The sequence below is a fragment of the Limanda limanda genome, chromosome 13, assembly GCF_963576545.1.
Source record: "Limanda limanda chromosome 13, fLimLim1.1, whole genome shotgun sequence".
In the NCBI taxonomy this organism is placed as follows: Eukaryota; Metazoa; Chordata; class Actinopteri; order Pleuronectiformes; family Pleuronectidae; genus Limanda; species Limanda limanda.
Window position 1 is genome coordinate 23,770,183 of NC_083648.1, and position 20,163 is coordinate 23,790,345.

Below are 20,163 nucleotides of genomic sequence, written 5' to 3' on the forward strand. Positions count from 1 at the left end.
TAAATAAAAACACACATCATATGATATTTGACTGTTTTAATACCACACTGTGTTCAATGTTACATTCGGGATATCAAGGGTACCTTGCTCAGTTTTCTTGTAAATTTGGTTTATTTTAGATATACCTTGATGAAATACAACAAATCAGATTTAGTCACAGATAGAATGATTAAGTCTTGGAAAGTCATGGTGTGTGAAAAGAAGGGTTTCTCCTGATTAACTTTCAGAGCTGATCGTTCATAGGTCAGGAAATCACATCATGCAGACTTCAAAAGTCAAATTTTCCAGGTATCTCTGCATCATTCACACAAATATTGATAGATAAAATGATATTTGATCGTAAGATGGAATCATGTCATCATGTCATCACTGTGAAGTCAGAATATGATGTCAAACAGTAAAGTAATACTTTTGTAACCAAAATTCACCACCAGTGATGAACCTGCTGCTCATTACCACTGACTCAGTTCTTCTGCTCATCTCTATGGAGCTTATGGCAGCTTTCAGTTAACTGTTTTGGTTTTATGGCTTTAAGTATAGTATTGTATATAGTACATTGTTTGGTTCAGTTTCAGCTCTGTTAAACCCAGAATACTGGACCTGACCAGACAATCAGAGACCAGCACAGTGGAACATTTAGATGCTACAGAGCCAGATATTTTTCATCAGAGTTGGTGGCACCAAAGAAAACATAACATTAGAAATTAGATTGTATATTGATTGAAATTCATCAAATAAGACTTCAATGATAATTTTATAAAGTGATCGTACATCAGTGTGACCAAACAATGAAAGAAAGTATCTTCAAGAACATGATGCTGACAGCATCTTAATTAGTTTTATCCATTTGAGTGTTAGCCGAAAAGAAACAGGTACACATTTTTTAACTTCATGTTGACAATGTGTCAAACTATTAATGGAATGGGTTTGACTTTTGTCAATGAGTGGATATAAAGATGGAGGATAGGACGACTCCCAAAAGTGAAGCCAAAACATCTTGTATGACCTCTGGTGGCTGGCTGAACCCTACCTCTTCTATGTGAGCAGTTGGGACATGTACCAAACTAAAAGTAGAAGCACGTGTCAATTTTTTTTTCCAAGATGATTTCTGTCATTTAAGGTAGTCCTTATTATTAGGTCGTTTTTTTTTCTACATAATTTTATGCCGCAATAATGGAGTGGGACAGGTGATTGACAGGTGCGACTGTCTTGTGAACGGTCGAGGTAAGGGGGGCTGGTATCCCACCACCATCAGACTCCAAATGTCAGGATAATTTGGCTTCGTTTTTGTAAAGTAGGTGGAAGTGGAGACACGTCCATCTTTATCAACTGTGGTCCCATCGGTCAGGGTCCACACTTGTCCAGGTCAGGTGACTGTCAGGGTGTGTGGTTGTTGGGACAGGGGCTGACGACCATCTCCACTTCAGTGATCTCTGTCACAAGCTCTCTGATAATAGCCACACTGTCCAATGGCGACTCGGCAGAACTCTCTGGCTGCATTTCCATTGGCTGAGGGTTTTGGAGCTGGTCTTCTTCCACTTCCTCTTCCTGTACTGTTTTTCCTGTGTGTTCTTCTCTCTCATCCGCTTCCCCCTCATCAATTTTCTCAAGCTCACTACCTTTGTCTTCATCACCTTCAGTCTTCTCTTCTTCTTCTGCCTCGTTTTGGTTCTCCTCTTTTACCCTCTCCACCTTCCAGCTGTCCTTGATGTCTCCTGTCAGGTAAACTGCTCTGTCAGTAGTCTGCGGTACCATTGTAACAGAAGGTTCATTGGCGTTGCAACTGATGGCCTCGTTTAGTGACTCCAGGCTGATAATTGTCAGACTGTCTGTGGAAAGTGGTTTTGATGGTGAGGGGCAGCAGGGCTGGATGACAGAAGCATCCTCTGGTGTTTGGTCTGAGGAAGCAGAACTGTTAAGTGTTGTAGATTGATCGCTTTGAGCACATTCAGCCAGGACATCGGTGGACTGCAGCGAGGACACTGGGGACTCAGGAGAGACTGGGGTGGGATTAGTGGGTTCTGGGATAATAGAGTGGTCAGGTGTTCCAGTATCAGCTGTGGTCGAATCCGTCATTGATTGTGTGTCAGTTCCAGGTAGAGGATCTTGATGGATTTCCTCTGAGCGAGAAACCTCCTCAGTTGAAGATTCATTAAACTGTTGTTTCACAACAATCACTGGAGATAGAGGCAACGATCTCCGGTCAGAACCTTGAGTGGAGCTGGGATCAGATTCAGCTGCAGCATTAAGTTCTGGGTCAGTCTGAGTTGTCGTCTGAGCCTCCTCCTCCAACACAGGAGCAGACTCTGTATCTGCACTGGGCCCGGGTGAAGAAACATCTTGAGAGTTGTTTTTGGCTGGGCTGTGTAGTGCAGAGCAAGCGGGCGTCTGTCCCAACAGACTGTACTGACTGATGGCCAGGTCCGACATGTCCAGTAACAGATTGTTGCTGTTCTTACTGCCAGCATCCTGCACCACTGAGGATAAGGAAGATACAAATGTCAAGTTTACAATTATAATGAACATGTTCCTGTTCAGAGTGACTTGGAATAAATTGACAGCTACTGTTGAGGTCAACCAAAGTCATGTGCTGTTTCAGGTAATACAAAAGTTTTGATTGTTTGATTGTTTGAGGCCAATAACATAGATCTGAATGGCATTACAGTATATTATTGGCAAGGTGGGGAGACTTTTGAAATGGTTTGTAAGGAGACAGGATTTTAAAACCTATATAAATGATATATTATAGCATATTAAATAAAAATAGAAAATGTGTGCAAACTTGGTGGGCAGCAGAACTTCTACAGGAGGAACACATCTGCTGCAGTCTTCCTATAAACTAAACCAGAGAAGTTACTCAGGTAGTTTTGTTCATGCCTTAAGCATTTTTTAAATCTTTTTGTTCCTATCAAATATACTATTGGTTGTATTGTTGTAAGTTCTACCTCAGTGCAGCACCTCTGTTATAATCATTATATAATAATGATATAATCCATCTAAGATTGCACCACAGATGGCAGCCTCTGTGCATTTCTGTCTGTATACAGTATATATCTATCTATTTACTGTATTTGTATACACTATTCATTATTTATTTCCTTGCACCACTTGTACAGTTTACAACAACATAAAGAACCAGTTGACTCAATCACATACTATAATGATGAATACTTTAATGGTGTCGGTCATTAGTGTTTTAAATATCCTTCTTTCTTTGCATGAACTATTGGACAGTACAGTCCGGACCATCCACTACTGTAAGTTCAATATTTTTGTACTATTAAAAAATGTGTTCAGTTTTATTGTTGTTGTCCTCAACAACAGCTAAATAGCTGTGTCTATTTAATAATAATATTGATAATAATATACTTCGTTTATCAAGCACTTTTCAAAACAAAGTCAAAAAGTGTTAAAAATGAATAAACAAGGTTTACTGATATAATGTCATTCCACCAATAAATCACTTACACTGGCTGTGTTTTTGTGTGTTTACTTACTGACACACAAAAAGATGAGCATGCCATATGCACTACATTCAACAAACACAACTGAAGTCATTAGATTACTGTGGCCCTTGTTGAGACGACAGCAACACACTGACACAATGTCAAGACTAATTCAAATGTGTATTATGTGCATGCATGCTTTTGAGTGTGTGTTTTACCTCTTTCTATCTCCGTGCTGAGGATGTTTCTCAGAACATCCTCGTGGATATTATGGATCAGGATGAAGCTGCTGTAGTCAGAGCAGATGTACTGCTCAAACTGCTGCAGCTCCTGCACACAAAACACATCTCAAAACTCTGTGTAATCAAAGTGCTGAAGAGACACAGTGAGACATACTGCAGCTGTGTATTCTACCTACAGTTTTCCACTTGATGTCCATCCTCCTGGTGAGAGCAGGCAGAGTGATCTCCAACAGAGCCTCCTGATAGAGCCTCCTCTGGACAACTCTGCTGTCGTGGTCCAGCTGCTGCTCAAACACACACACACACATGCAATTTTCACATACTGAGTCCTAATATCAACATAACTTTGGGAAACTGCTTTGTGTTCAGTCAGGAAGACTTTCCCATATTCAATCAATCACAATGCTCTCATTGATTGTGGAGGTTTTTTAAATGGCCAATCAGATTATGCGACTCTTCCAGCCAATCATGCGGTTGCTGTCAAACCTTATATCCCTTCTCCTCTCTTCCAGAGTTAGCTGTCATTCCGTGATCTGCTCTAATCTGCCTCAACTCCAATCTCCTCCAGTCTCACTCCTAAAACCTCTCACCCCTTCTAATTCCGATGACATCACATCGGGGTCTAAAGACTTATAATATTCACCATCACTTTCTCTGTTGTGCATGGCAATAAATGTTTGTCCAACCAATAAGTCATAGTTAGTCCTGACTGAAATGTATATGTTCAATAACTCACTCAAATTATTTTCAACCACCAGTAGGGGACAAAAGGCTAGCATGTTATTCACAGCTTGTTGTGACAAGCTTGAATTGTGATCTAGCACCACTTGAAAATGTCTTTCTGAAACCTAAAATCATTTAATGTCTAACATACAAAAATGTTTTATTACGTACACACACAATCTATACAGGTGCAGCGTGTGTGAGGGCTCGCTAAGTCGATGTTTTACAGCTCACATTACTGCAAAGGGCTGTATAGGTTATGTTAAGGGTCTGATATATTCACATCCATCTTAGAATTTAATTTAATTTGAATGTCGTATCTTCCAACTTAAACCTCTGAAACCCACATATTTTTGTTGAAGACTAATTATCGCTATTTAGTGATTGTATTTTTAAATTCAAATTTAAAAACATTTCTTCTATTAAATTTCTTCATAGATCTTGAAGTCATGCATTTCTTATCCAAAAGTCATTTGCAGCACATTTCATAGGACAACATTCAATATTCTGTGATGTGAACCTCTACCTTCAGCACTCTTTCTTTAGCTCTCTCCATCTTGACAGGAATTTCAGAAGGCTGCAGACTGGCCGATGATTGGAGGAACAGCTCTAAGGTGTACACAGCACTGTCCAGCAGCTGGAACAAACACACAATAAACTCCATTTATCTCTGTGTAACACAAACCCGATGCTTTCGCCTTTCACTGTTCACTGCTCTTCAAAGGCCATCGCGTTATTGAACGGAGCAGTTTGATGAAGCCCATGAATTTCGGGAAGTGCTGATGGACGTGCCGCCGTTCATACCTGCTCCATTTCCAGATGTGCAGAGTGAACCAGCCTCTGCATGCTGTTCAATCTAAACCGCAGTTTTAAGTCAGCAGGCGTCTGTGTGAGGTTCTTCACCTGCCTGTAGCACTGATCCAGATTGATGGAGCGCAGAGAGAGCAAGGCCTGGACACAGACACAGACACACACACAAACACACACACACACACACACACACACAAATAAAACTAAAAACCATGAGATAATAACTCAGACTTAGTGTGATTTAAGTTGAACACAGATAAAAGTTTTCTGAGTCTGGAAACAGAATCACAGACTCAGAAAACTTAAAGACACAAAGTGTTCTCTCACCTTCTTGGTGTCCTCTGTTCCTCCATTTGTGTGTGTGAAGGCAGAATCCATCTGTGTGTGCAGTGTGTGTTGCATCCCGTGAATCCCTGCACTTATGTTCTCTGTAAGTACTTCAAGGAGGGAGGACATGTAGGGGGCCACAGATTCGCTGTACACTTTCTCTGCTTCTTCACGTATACACACTGGAACACACACACACCCACACAGTAAATAACATTTTCTACGTTTGTTTAAACTTTAGGGGTTAAAGGTCATAGTGCTGTACCTCGGACTTTCTGCTCCAGGAAGGACAGAGAAGACATGATCTGGTCCAGGTTGGATCTGATCAGCGCTTGATTGGCTGTTGCTGTCTGACGACACTCCTCCCTCAGAACCTCCATACTTGATATCAGCTGTTCCAGCGCCAACGTGTAGGCTAGGTGCACTGTCTAAACACATGAATCCAACAAAACATATGCTGCACTCACTAGAGTCACAAGTTTTTTCAAATAAACTTTAAATTGTAATCACAGCTCACTTCTGCATCGACCATTGAGTGTTTTTTTATTTAGGAAATATTTGAAAAGTCGGAATTCTTTAAATCTACAATAAATGATGATTTGGCCACTAGGGGGCAACGTATCAAGCTGTAGACACAACTTTAAAAGTTTTAGGAAGGAATCTTGCGGATTGTAATGAGTTTATTTTTCTGAAATATTTCATTGCAGACAAATAGTTTGAGAAATACAACATTATCTCTTTTTATTTAAACAAATAACATGATGCCTTTGTTTACAGTATGCTGCCTTCAAGGTCTGTCAGACAGTTGATAGTTGAGTAAAACTGCATTAAGTAAAAGTGTGTTACAAGACTGAAGCAAACAGTCGAGTGAAGCGGCCTGTCACTCAGCACAAAGACTGCAGCTGAGGTGTATGTGTTTCTCAGCCTGACTCGGGTGTATAAGTTTAACTCACAGCCAACCACTGTCGTATCCTCTCTGCCTTCTTTCCCTTCACTTTGGACTGAAGCTGACTCTGCAACCAGGGCAACACTTCCTCCATCACCTGGGAGGCCAGAACCTACGAGAACACAGTTGATTGAGCAAGTAGACGAAGCATTGTGTTTGTGTTTGTGTGCGTGCACGTGTGCATGCACTGACCTCCTCCTCTGTTCCGAGCAGCATATCCCAGGTTTCATAGCATCCTTTGTCCTGTCGGTCGAGTCGGAGTGCTCGCATGTATGCATGGCTCTCGTAGGAGGACTTACACCAGGGGTCTGAAGGAAGTGAGGAAGTGAGTTGTTATGATTCTAGAGGATCGTGGATAGTGATCGTGGATTATGATTATTCTACAATGCTTGATATACAATATGCCTTCTCACATATATTACCACTATTGGCAATACTTCTATCATTACAGTTGTCATTACTGCTCCCTTCATCTCTGTCAGACATTTTCTTTTGTATAAATATGTTAAACATTGATACACCTCTCCTTTCATGTTAGACATGGTCTTTTCACAATCATGATGTCAATATTGTAATTTTGTTGATGTGCTCTGCTACACACAGCATATGTTGCACTTTTGGAAGAGGGATCCCTCACATGTGACTCTCGCTGACGTTTCTAGGATTTTTCCTTAATCTTTCTGAGGGTTAAGGGCAGAGGATGTCACACCTTGTTAAGCCCTATGAGTGTGAATGGTTGCCTCAATTGGCAAACTTCATATTGTGTGCTCTATTTAAGCCGCTTCAGCTGCCCACAATCTTCCTGCTTCCACTTCACAACCCACCTCCACCCAGCACCTCATTCTCATACTGAGTCAGACCTAATCACTGTCCTGTGTTGTCATTTATGGCTGTTCTATTGTGTGCTGGGGATTGTCACTCATTGGCCTTACGTTTCATGAAGGCTCATGGAAGGAGCGGGAAGTTTGCTCTTCCTGCCACGTGCTTATCTGGAAGTTCAGGGAGGTCTCAGAACTGAGTTGTACCTCCAAATATAACTTGGAATTTACAATTGTTGATTAAAATACATTTTGACTAAAGTGGTCCTGCTTCAACTGTACTGTGAGTGGATCCAAATCTTTTTCTCCTGTGCCACAGAGATATATTTGTGTACAGACTCACCACAATTCCACAGTTACACTGGGTGAAACTTGATACACTTTCTTTATCCCAATACCAGTCTTTACAGTTTATTGACGTTATATATTGCCTTCGGACCTTCTTTTCCTAGAATACTTTTGAGGAACAGAAAGCTCCTGCAATGCTGAATACACTTCCCTTTATCACCATTAGTAATTATTACAACAATGCAGCTTAACACTGATTTGTAAGAATGATGTCACTGACACGTGATGTGATGTTCCAGAGTTTCAAGACATCAGGAATCCTGTAAAACTGAGGTAAAAACTTTAAACTAATAAGTCCTTTATAAGTCCCGCAATGGGGAAATTTGCAATTTGCAAGTAATCCATTTGTCAATGGCATGCTCACCTAATCTGAATAAGTCCAAATAGTGTGGATCAATGCTTACACCCTGACCACTACGTTAAACTTCATCTACACCTTACTTTAATCTAAACCTAACTGCTTCCCTCATGTGGTCACAGTAAATAAGCTGTTACCTCTGACATCCATATCTTGTGCTTTGTTGACTTAGCCTCATCTTACTGTAAATCATAAGTAAGTGCCCACGTTTGTTTTCAAAATGATTTAATGCTGGATCTCAAACTACTGAAAACTACCTTCATTAAAGCTGCATTATCAGTTTTTATGGCCACTTGGGGGCAGAACTCTGTAGTCTTTCATGGGATGTAAACAGCTGCCTGCTAAATTGAGCACTTCTACACCTGAGAACTAAAACATGCTAAAAGACTCAGTAGAGCAGAAGGGAACATTATTACTTGACCAATTATTTCTTTAAACATATCGATTGCCACAGCTTGAATATGTTAGGTGTTTAGCGGCACCTAGTGGTGAAGTTGCAGTTTGCAACAGGTTGAATACTCTTCACCAACCCCTTACAAGCATCTATAATATATGGAGGCTAACAATAAAAGCACAACAGGCCTTCTCTAGAGTGATGGTTTGTTCATTCTGTGCCACAGTTTCAGGTGATTATCTACTACTGCTGATAGATCAGACTAAAGCACGCACTTTGCTCCTTAAACTACAGAAACACAAGCTTTCTTTGAAAAACAAGTATTCTATAACTTAGATTAGAAAATTTTACTCTGTTTATGAATTTTAGATTGTTGTAAAGCATTTTGAAACTTGTATGAAAAAGTGCTATACAAATATAGTTACTATTATTATGTTTATTATTATAATTAATACGTTAGGATTATTAAGGTCAACACTTTATTGTGCCACCATCTTTGTGTTGTGTGTTGCTTTCTGTTGCTATGGTGACTGCGCAGAAGTGACATCCCATATTTTGTCAACCTTGAGACATAAAGTAAAAGGTTGACTGTTGCCTCATATGCCAGCAAACCACACAGGAAACCTGCAGTAATATTTTTATCTGTCGCCAGGGCAACCAAAACCACAAGTGACAAACTGAAATGAAGAGCAGCAGCTACAACAGTTAAATATTTGACTCTGTCATCTTTACATTATAGCAGAAATCCCAATGCGTCATGTTTGAATCTTTAAAAGCATAACACTGACTGTATCCATGCTATAGAAACCTGAAACTTGTGTCTTATTAATATAGTTTAAAGACTGCTTAACTTAACCACTCTTACTTCAAAAACAATATAATAAACAATATAATAAATACTAAAAACAGGGGTTAAGCAAGAAACATTTTTTGAGGAGGAAATGTGTACAATGTATTTAATTAAGTATTCCTAATTAAATACAATTCTTAATTCCGTGTTTGATACATAAATTTGCATTGAAATCTATCTTGATGTTGGGAAAGTGGTGCTGCGAAATAAAAATAAAAACGAAATACACATTTCCTGCCAAAAGCATGAAGACAATATAACGCTCCTGTTTTGAAAATATAAGGAGTACGAGTTTGAACCTTATTACTTCCCACCTCTGCTCTTTTGGGATTATGTTTTCATAAGTCTTTATACCTTTTCACCTACAGAGACTCTATAGAGCTTAATCCCTTTTCCTAAAGGATGAGGTGAGGAGGCCACTGGAAAAGAGAGAGGAAAAAGTAATTGCCCCCTTTAACTACTTTTTTACTACTTTTAATTACTTTTAAAAACTGCATTTTATATTTACATGGGTTATCTTTGTTATCTCTCTGATATAACAATTTGTTTAATGATCTGAAACATTTAAGTGGGACAAATATGCAAAAACATAAGAAACCAGGAAGGTGGCAAATACTTTTTCACAGCACTGCATCTGTTATAATTGAGGATCATTTCCTTGGGTAACTATGTTCTCTGGTGGATGACAAGGTGAATGAAATCCGACAATAGGCAAGGTTTAGCTCCTGTTTTGAATTTTAGGATGCATCTTTAAAACGTTTCACTGAGAAGTGAGAGCTGGCTTCAACTGGAAAAGACCAACACCTGGGGATTTCAGGTGCTGTTAGAAATGCCAACCAAATTCAATGCAAATGTTGTTGGATTTGAATATACTGCACATAAACAATCTATGGTGCTGCAAGTTTATTGAAAAGAGAAATGATCTGTAAACCCATTGTGGAGAGGGGTTTTATTAACCATAATGTGGAAGCAGAACATGTACAAACTAGAGCAGCAGCATCTCAACATCAAGACGAGGAAGCAGAACACCCAGGATCATTGCCATGTTAAAACAGCTTATGAATTCACAATCAGACTTCTTGCCTCAAACTCTGATCTAATGTTGGGTATTTAACTTTAAAAATGTCAAAGGTATTAGGTTAGAGGAGTTAGGAAATAGTCCCTTGAGGGTAAGGAAGAGCTTAAAGCATGATTTGATTGAAATGGTGGTGAATCTTTCAGTTCCCTAGATTAAACTAGACTAATTTCTGAGTATTAATTGCCCAAGTACTGAACTGTATGTGGCTAAAGATAAATAAACAACAAGGAAATCATGTTTTTAAAAATAAAGACTTTGTTTATGGTAAGCTGGTTGAAAAAAACTGAAAAGGAAAGTGAAAGTCTGCCGGTTTAAACGTAAGAGGATGAAGAACTCTTTAATAGATGAGTCTATATACTGCCTGATGCAAAATGCAATTCATGTCTAAGCTGACATTCCAGTCATATTGTGTCAGTAATTGAAGAGTGAGATGGAATTGAAGGTGGTATAAATCTCTGGCACAAAACGTGTTTTGACATGCTGTGAATGAGAAACATGTTCTACAAATTATAAATGGTATAGCTATATTTCATGATTAACAACAGGTGATACGTTTTTCGCCCAAGAAAGTATTTCAGCACTTGGGCTTCCATGAAACCATAATTAGTTCCTTATACATTTGGGAGTGTTGGTGGGGGGTTAAATTGTTGGACGGATTTGTATTAGAACTGTTTTTCTCTGCTTCTTGTTATGGCACAATGTATTTCCCTTTGTGAAATTTCACTGAGTCAGCTGCTTTCAAGATTTCACCATTACACAACCGAACCTGTGTCAAAAACCCACAAGAAGAAAACAAACCTCTGCCCTTATTAGGTCTGGCGTGTTTTATGTCTTGGTTTCGACTTTGTATCAAACCATAAAATGAAACATGCAATTAAATACATAGTTATGCAGTCAAATGTATGGGGAAGTTTATCCTTCTTTGAAAAGTTAGATGAAAGTGGTAACAATCTTATTCCAGATTTTCAGCTGTATCTCGGCATTCACGTTGAGCAGCTCTCCCAGGTTACCATGCTAAATTCATTTAGTTGAATCATTTTTCTTATTCTGATTGGACTCCATACTTCAAACACAGAGACAGCAGAGGATGTAAAACTGGGCCACAGAGACAGTAACTGTATGAATGTCCTACCAAGGTTACGGTGTCTAATGCAGGTCTTGAGCGCAGACAGGAAGTGATCTCGTTCTTCTTCCTGCTGAAAGAGGAAGCAGGCATGGCCTGTGTAGGGCAGGTGCAGATACACAGCAATCACATCTGGAGATGACACCACCTTAGAAGAATCCTCCTTGCCTAAACACACAGATGGTAAGGGTGTGTTACAGGTGAGGGCGTGACTCTATTTTCTCCGGACCATACATAGGTTTATGTTCAACAATAAAAGCATTTATGTTAAACATGCACAGCAACTCTTAGACATTATTTTAATGACAAGACAAAATACAGATAAGTCATCTTACAAAAAGCATGTGCATTGGTTGAACAGAACATTTATATTTTAAGCATTGCAGTCGCATAAAAATGTAAGTCTCTGGGACCTAAAACATAGAATGTTGTGATTTACACCCTCATACTTGGCCTCACTTTGGATGATGGAGTCGTCAGTCTAACACTTTTCTAGAAACCCAAAATTATTTTGTGAGTACGCGTGAAAAGAGATTACAAAATACCTAAACTCTTTAAAGATTACCCACATGTCCTCCATGACTCGAAACACATGAGTATTCTTCTGCATGACATGAACTTGCAAGAGTCTTGGGTTTCATCATTGTCCTAAAATAGACATGTCATGGTCATGAACGATTCGGCTCTTTGAGTGAGCTCCTTTATGTGAACGATGGGAGCGGCCTTATGTGTGGTTAAAAGCAACAAAATCTTTTTCGTCACCTCATATGACTCACCAGTCATAGATCATAATATTGCTAATTTTAGGTGTATAATAAATGGTGTATAATAAATGGTGTATAATAAATAGCAGAAGTGGTGCTAAGTGAAGAGTCTGGGAAACCTCAAATCAACCTGGATAGAGCAGAGTCAGCTTGTGTTTCTCTTTGTATTAGCGATCAGAGTGAATCTCAGACTGTGCAGATCATTTAGGTTGTTAAAAATGGCTGGGTGTTAACACAGAATTTGGTTAAATACTTTAGGTTAAAAATACATTCATATTACCATTGAGTACTGGAGCACACATTTTCTCCAGGTGAGCTCTGGACTCCTCTTCTGAGGTCAGCACAATGCCCCCTGTTGGCTGGAGGACCAACTTAGCGGCACATCCACGATTGAAAGACTTCAGGTGGAAAGAGAAAGACAAATGATGGAGAGGTTGGTGGACAAAGCTGTTAGATGTGTCAAAGTGTAAGAAGGCTCCAGATCCACATTGATTTAGACCTCATGTCTGAAAGGTCTGCTCAAGTCAACTCTGCTACACACAGTTTTAAACTAATTGTTCCTGGAGTTCAAACCCAAGAAAGCACCAGTAATATATCTGAATGATTGTTACTCTTAACAACAGTAATAATTACATTTTTTGAGACATTACAGTTTGCTTATACGTTTATAAATGGAGGATGCAGCTGCTGTGTCCTGCGCACTGCTCCTGAAAAACTTGAAAGGGAGGAACATCTTTGTCATATTATTTTATATCTATATAAGCTCTGCCTTTGTTACTGTTGTGCAAACAGCAGTGATGTTTACTTTAAACAATCTGGGCTTAGGTCTCTCTATCTGTACTTGGGTCTCCAGTTTTCTCTCCAGACCATGAAGTTAAGATGAACCCTTTCTTTGCTGCAGGTACATCACACCTGTCTTAAAAACCTATCGACTATGCCATCATAACAATGGTTATCATAATCAGGGCTGTTCAGCAAGCACCCAGGATTATAGGACTGCGGCCACATCTGCAGGATATCTACACAGACACTCAGAAGCAGATTGTGGATATGGGTATAAGTGTTTTCCACAAAAGGTACAACTACAGGTCTTATGTTCTCTTTTCTTGCCAACTAGTTTGTGTCTATGTCCCTATGACTCCGTATGCATGTCTCTCTATGGTTATCTGGACAACTTCTGGTTCGTATCCTTTCATAATACATATACAGTATTTGTGTGTAGTCTTTGACATTATGTCAGTGACTACACACAAATCTATGTGTTTGTATGCGTGTTAACACAGATGAAGGGGTGCATACATATCCCTCGTACTGTACTAGCCTACTTTAAATGCACGTGGCTATGGGGTGCCGTTTGTCAAGCAGCTCACGCTGAAAATAACAGCAACATTTTGTCACATTTAGCTTCAAACCATGTTTAAAAAACTGATGTGAATTTTTGAGAGTCACTTTTTTGCACATTTACAACAATATTTGTCAACTTGGAGATATTTTAAATATTTAAATCCAAATGTTAAATGTAACACTTAAATGTTAAATGTTAAATGTTAAATCTAAATGCTAAATCTAAATCTAAATGTTAAATCTAAATCTAACTGTTAAATTTAAATCTAAATGTTAAATATAAATATAAATGTTAAATTTAAATTTAAATATAAATGTTAAATATAAATGTTAAATTTAAATCTAATTGTTAAATTTAAATATAAATGTTAAATCTGAATCTAAATATAAATGTTAAATCTAAATGTTAAATCTAAATATAAATGTTAAATCTAAATTTAAATCTAAATGTTTAATCTAAATGTTAAATTTAAATGTAAATGTTGAATTTAAATCTAAATGTTAAATCTAAATATAAATATAAATGTTAAATCTAAATGTTTCGGGTGAAACTAAATATTTAGCTAATATGCAAATTCAAATGCCGGTTACAGGAAGTAGTAACAAAATAAAAGCTCGAGGAAGTCAGAGTGTGTTTATTACGGAGCCCCCCAGGGGACACGGGGGGAAAATGAGGACAGCAAAATGACTTTTGCGAGATCCCGAGAAAGTTTAGGACAATGTACATCCGGGTATCTCATAATAATGACATATTAAGTCATTATTATGAGATACGGGTTGTGGGCGGGGCGCCACAGAGCAGGGCTGAGCGGCTGCGGGGACAGCCTCCCTACTCGCGGAAGTGGGCGACTGTGCATCGATACAGAGACATAACAGGATCGATCCATGTTTTCTGCTCCGTTCATTGTCTTAGCGATGTGCTGCCGCTGAATCATTATAACCAGAACAGACGCTCATTAAAAGTCCGGTTGTCCTGTGTGTGTCTGTGTCTGCTTCCGCCTCACTTCCCTCTGTCCCGCGCTCGCTTTACACTTTAACAATAAACACCAGCGCTGATTACAAGTTATTAGGACACCTACAGGACTGATGTTTAGTTTGTGTTTGTTTGATCTCATGAAACACATGTTTAAACACCGTGTGCACGTAGTCCCCCGCTCCACACAACACAAGCAGAACGTGACGCGCACAGTCAGGACCGTCAGCGTTAAAGTGACGGAGCGATCCGAAGTCATGATCGGTCATCATCGGATAATAACTAAAAAATACATGTGATTATCAGTTTTAGTGAAGAGGAACAGAGACAAGCATACACCCCCCCAACACACACACACACACACACGCACACAGCCCACACACACACACACGCACACAGCCCACACACACACACACACACAGTCTCCCATGACAGACCCTGCAGTCAGTATCTCATTATTATGAGATAGTATGAGATCATAACATCAGTCCTGTAGGTGTCCTAATAACTTGTGATCAGCGCTGGTGTTTATTGTTAAAGTGTAAAGTGAGCGGGGGACAGAGGGACGTGAGGAGGAAGCAGACACAGACACACACAGGACATCGCTAAGACTTCCTCGAGCTTTTATTTTGTTACTACTTCCTGTAACCGGCATTTGAATTTGCATATTAGCTAAATATTTAGTTTCACCCGAAACATTTAGATTTAACATTTATATTTATATTTAGATTTAACATTTAGATTTAAATTTAACATTTACATTTAAATTTAAATTTAACATTTAGATTAAACATTTAGATTTAAATTTAGATTTAACATTTATATTTATATTTAACATTTAGATTTAACATTTAGATTTAGATTCAGATTTAACAATTAGATTTAAATTTAACAATTAGATTTAAATTTAACATTTATATTTAACATTTATATTTAAATTTAACATTTATATTTATATTTAACATTTAGATTTAAATTTAACATTTAGATTTAGATTTAACATTTAGATTTAGATTTAGCATTTAGATTTAACATTTAACATTTAAGTGTTACATTTAACATCTGGATTTAAATATTTAAAATATCTCCAAGTTGACAAATATTGTTGTAAATGTGCAAAAAAGTGACTCTCAAAAATTCACACCAGTTTTTTAAACATGGTTTGAAGCTAAATGTGACAAAATGTTTCTGTTATTTTCAGCGTGAGCTGCTTGACAAACGGCACCCCATACGTGGCAGTGACATTTTAAACCTGAACAATATCCAGTGTCAAACAATGGCAGACATACATTTTGAATGTCATTTATGTGAAAAGTGTGTTACCTCCTTGTTTTCATGTATCTCGACTTTGTAGTCTCTCCTCAGGACGGCGTACCTCTCTCTGAATTTCTTTCCCTGCTCATCCCAGGAGGAGAACTTCACATTACCTTGGTACAGCACCTCCTCTGGAGCACACTCAGGCTACACACACACACACACACACACACACACACACACACACACACATACATACATATATATTACATTTTTATCATCTTATACCAAATGTGCACAGATCTTCCAGCTGTCTCAAACATGATGGTACCCTCTGAGTCAGTAACAGGCCTCTCCCCTCCTTCTTAGGCTCCACCTCCTGGTGTAAGTGTCCAACATAGGCAGAAGAGTACTGCTGACGGTAAAACACACTGAAGTCCTGGAACGTGCTGTCAATAATTCCTGGATACACACAAACACATCCACACTCATAAAAAACATTGTCATTTTATAGATATCTCTACTTGCCTGGCCCCTTTAAAAACTACAATTCCTTCTAATTCGAAAATGAACTGAAGTAATCAACTCACAGAAATGATTCATTGCAAGAAAATACATAAATGTAGGGGGCAAATTTAGCTGTAAGTTATGAAAGGTGAAGTAAAACTGCACAAATCAATATTTTCACATCAAAAAACATATTAAATAACTGTATGATGTAAACGTATACAATCTGAACATTTAGCCTCTTTTAGCTCATTGTTTTGATTATCTGGCCCATACCTTATAGTTTTGGTTCACACTTACCTCTCTCATCAACCAGCCGGAATCTACAACAAAGCTAATATTCTTAGCAACTTGTTAGTGAACGTAGTGGAACATTTAGCAGCTAAAGAGTTACAGGTGGATGAGACCAAAACACTACAAGGAGAGTCATTGTTGAACCTGATTACTTTGGGTTAAACATAAAATATAAAGACGGACGACATGACTGCCCTTCAAAGTGAAGCCAAAGCATCTCAATAGCCACCTGGTGGCTGGCTGCAATATAGGTTGTAAACTCTTCCTTCTCCATGTTAATGGTTAGGGATGGACCAAAACAAATTGCATGCCATGTAAATTTTCTCAAAGATTTTTTATGTGATTCTAAGATAATTCTTTTCATAGCCTAATGATGTATGCCCAAGGGCTTATGTCTTCAGTAAGTTTGGATTTAAATACTTATTTGAAGCTATATGTAGTGAATGATTGACAGCTGTGAATGACTCAGGATGATTAGTCAAACATGTGTATTGATGGGCCCTCGGTACCACAGCTCCCTCCCCTAATTGCTACTGACTCTGCACAAGATTGCCACGTTCATATCCAGGATTAAGTTAAATTTCTGGATAATGGGAGGAAGTGAGGATGTGTCATTCATCTTTATATAAGGTTTATGGTGGTGAAGGACACAACTTAGATAATATAATAATGTTGTGTGCTGAATGTAAAAAAAATACACATTTATGCTAAAAAACTACTTGTTTTGTTCTCATCTTCTTGAATTTCCACCAATAAGAGACAAAAACAAGGAATGCCAGTTTTCGGTTATGTTATCAAGATACATCAGCTCATTTTTCAATGGTCTGCAAGACAAGAAGTGGGGCTCAAACAGTCCATGAAATCGTTTTCATACAGCACTAGGTAGGCCTCATCCTGTGTGGCTAAATATTTTATGGTAGTTGCTCTCATATAATAGATTAAAACAGGTGGCAGTCCCACTGTTGCATCTCTGCTCTGAGCACATTAACATGGGAAGGACAGGGGTGAGGGACGAGGAGTCAAACTAAGAGGAGTATAGTGATTAGCTCACACACATGTTGTGTGAATAAATCACAATCACAGAGCAAAATGAAATCAGTAAATTAGCAAAATCTTGTGATCATGAGAAGCAAAATGGAAAATATACAACTGCACAGACACGTTTGTGTGTTGTTGTATTGTAATATTTAATGTGTCTGAAATTATCAAATGAACAACTTTTCTGTATCTGGAGACAGATATGAATCAATATGTTTTCCGTTTGGTAAATATTGTAAATGGTAAGTGGTCTGTATTCATATATCACTTAACTAGCCTTGAGGATCACTCAAAGAGCTTTACAGTGCTGGGGTTTTTTCCGCAATTCACCCTTTCTCACACTTTTTCTATGAGCCATTCAGTATCTTGCCCAGGGACACCTTGGCATGTGGAATGGGGAAGGGACTGGGATCAAACTGCTAACCCTCTGGTTATAGGACGTCCCTCTCTATCCCCTAATTCATAGCCCAATTGTACAATAAAGATACAATAAAAGGTTTAGATTAAAAAAATACTTAATGCAGTCTGATCTTTTGTTGTTTGCACTCAGTTCTTCATGTTGGTTTCGTAAAGCACTTTGTAACAGTGTTTTGAAAGTTGCTATATAGATACAGTTTATTATTATTATTATTGAAGCTCTAATATAGAATTATAATTGTGATCATTTTTTATCTGGGATTGCAAAATTCATATTTATAGTGCTTACAGTATTTAAGTTGTGTACAGACAAAGAGACAGATTACTGTACTCTCCTGATTACAGGCTCTTGATTTGTCTGGGTGTGGATCAGTCATAATGTCTTGATCATCGTTTACAGAGCATGGATATCATCATGTATTCTTGGGATCACCCTCAAGCCTCACTTTCATCTTTACACACACACACCCACACACACACACACAACGACACACACATACACACCCACAAACACACACACACAGATTAGACAACCCGTAATAATGTAATAGTTGGAAATGGCTGTAATTACCTTCTAGTTTGCAGTGGAGATTAGTGACAGGATGTAACTGTGCTGATAACATGTATAGGAATGCACGCATGGAAATAGGAATGCTCTCATAGCATAATTGATGAGGTTTACATTATCATCCCGGATACAACACATTTTGTATTGCACATTAAATTATTATTTCCTTTTTAATGGTATCATGCAGTGTAAATATATGTCCCCATGTTGGTTTGTTACACAGCCCCCTCCCCCTGCCTGATTTCCTGTCTTTCTCCTCCCATGAAGAGTCAAACCCAGCACTGCTACTACCCACAGTTTTCAAAATGACAACACACTCCTCTCTAGCATTGGACCGCTTTCAATCATACAACCTATATGTTTTTAAGATATATATGTGTAGTATATACACATGCAAAAGACATGATAGGACTAATAGAAATAAGTGGGATGAAGTGTATAATTATTTAATTTGAGATTTAGATCCAGAGCAGATAGACAGTAGAGAGTAAACCAACCTAAACAGCTGACATCCACCTTTTAGAACAATCACTTTTGGTACAGTAGAAATTCACAGTCTGAATAACAATTAAAACTAGAAGGGTAGTAAGTAGAGTGCATTCTTCCACAAATGACCAACAATCGCCTTATGAAACCACATTTAAATTCAAGATTCTTATTTGGATCTGCACCAAATTGCAAAAAGTATAGGTCTCAGGTCAATATCATGCCTGTTTTGAGTTTTTTTACGCCAAGAATAATTACCTCAAAAATCAAGGGAAAGGTTGATAATCACCCTGTCACGCAAAGATAATGAAAGTGAAAAATAAAATCCAGGATGCACCCCCTGATTCGGATCTGCACCAAAATTATAATGGTTTCTTTCCTGACGCGTTCCACATCCTTACACCACGTTCCTTCTTCAATAGCTAAAAGTATCACTGCTGCCTTCTACCATTACTAAATATCATCCCTGTCCAAAGCCCTACAGCTTCTGGTATTTCTCTTAAAATTACATGTCTCTGCTTCTTTCTCTCTGTTTATTCACTTTACTCTCCGTGGAAAAAGCATTCAAACTTGAATGCTCTAAACAAGAAATGTACAAAACTGTAGATTAAGCAGAAGAATGCTGAAAAAGTTGTGATCTCTTAGTTTTACCTTTAATGTGGCTGATTTTGGCTTCATCCAACAAGCCAGAAGAAGACGCGCCCATAATGCCTCTGTTCCCCTTGCTGTGAAATGTCTCTGTAGAAAATAAATGCAGTTATCTGACTGTGTATACACAGGAAACCATATGAGTTGGTAAGCGATGCTCTTATGTGTCAGCTCATTTCCTCTGTGCAGCATGTGCCGAGCTGGGGCGGGACACTTGAAACTATAGGTGAAGTTTGTCACAGCGGTTGTCTCACCAACTGCCATCATCACACAAAACACACACAGTCTCACGGCCTTACTCGTAGGGCCATCTACTGGTCGACACTGAGATGGCAAAGCATGTCTGATGTGATTCTTCAGTACACACAATATATCCATACAAATCTAAAGTATTATCTATTCCCCAT

At 38.4% G+C, this 20,163-nt stretch overlaps 1 protein-coding gene across 1 annotated transcript; it reads right to left on the reverse strand.

The window, feature by feature from the left end:
- Positions 1–21: 21 nt before the first annotated feature.
- Positions 22–19,872, reverse strand: LOC133018294 (protein Niban 1-like). Its single transcript, XM_061084615.1, has 14 exons — positions 19,760–19,872; positions 16,130–16,260; positions 15,868–16,005; positions 12,508–12,625; positions 11,473–11,631; positions 6,687–6,802; positions 6,502–6,606; positions 5,814–5,976; positions 5,549–5,730; positions 5,216–5,362; positions 4,938–5,048; positions 3,865–3,972; positions 3,665–3,776; positions 22–2,477 (listed from the first exon to the last, which is right to left on the reverse strand). The coding sequence occupies exons 1-14, from the start codon at positions 19,812–19,814 to the stop codon at positions 1,378–1,380; spliced, it is 2,745 nt and encodes a 914-aa protein (XP_060940598.1). The 5' UTR covers positions 19,815–19,872; the 3' UTR covers positions 22–1,377.
- Between the last annotated feature and the right edge of the window lie 291 nt (positions 19,873–20,163).

What these genes read in the sequence shown, in the direction of transcription:
- LOC133018294 (XM_061084615.1), bottom strand. Translation starts at nt 19,814, where the DNA reads ATGGGCGCGTCTTCTTCTGGCTTGTTGGATGAAGCCAAAATCAGCCAC. An exon ending in GTGTGCTCCAGTACTCAATG is followed by an intron (nt 11,632 to 12,507) that starts GTAATATGAATG and finishes CTGTGTGTTTAG; the next exon opens with GCAAGGAGGATTCTTCTAAG. An exon ending in TGCTCGGAACAGAGGAGGAG is followed by an intron (nt 6,607 to 6,686) that starts GTCAGTGCATGC and finishes GTGTTCTCGTAG; the next exon opens with GTTCTGGCCTCCCAGGTGAT.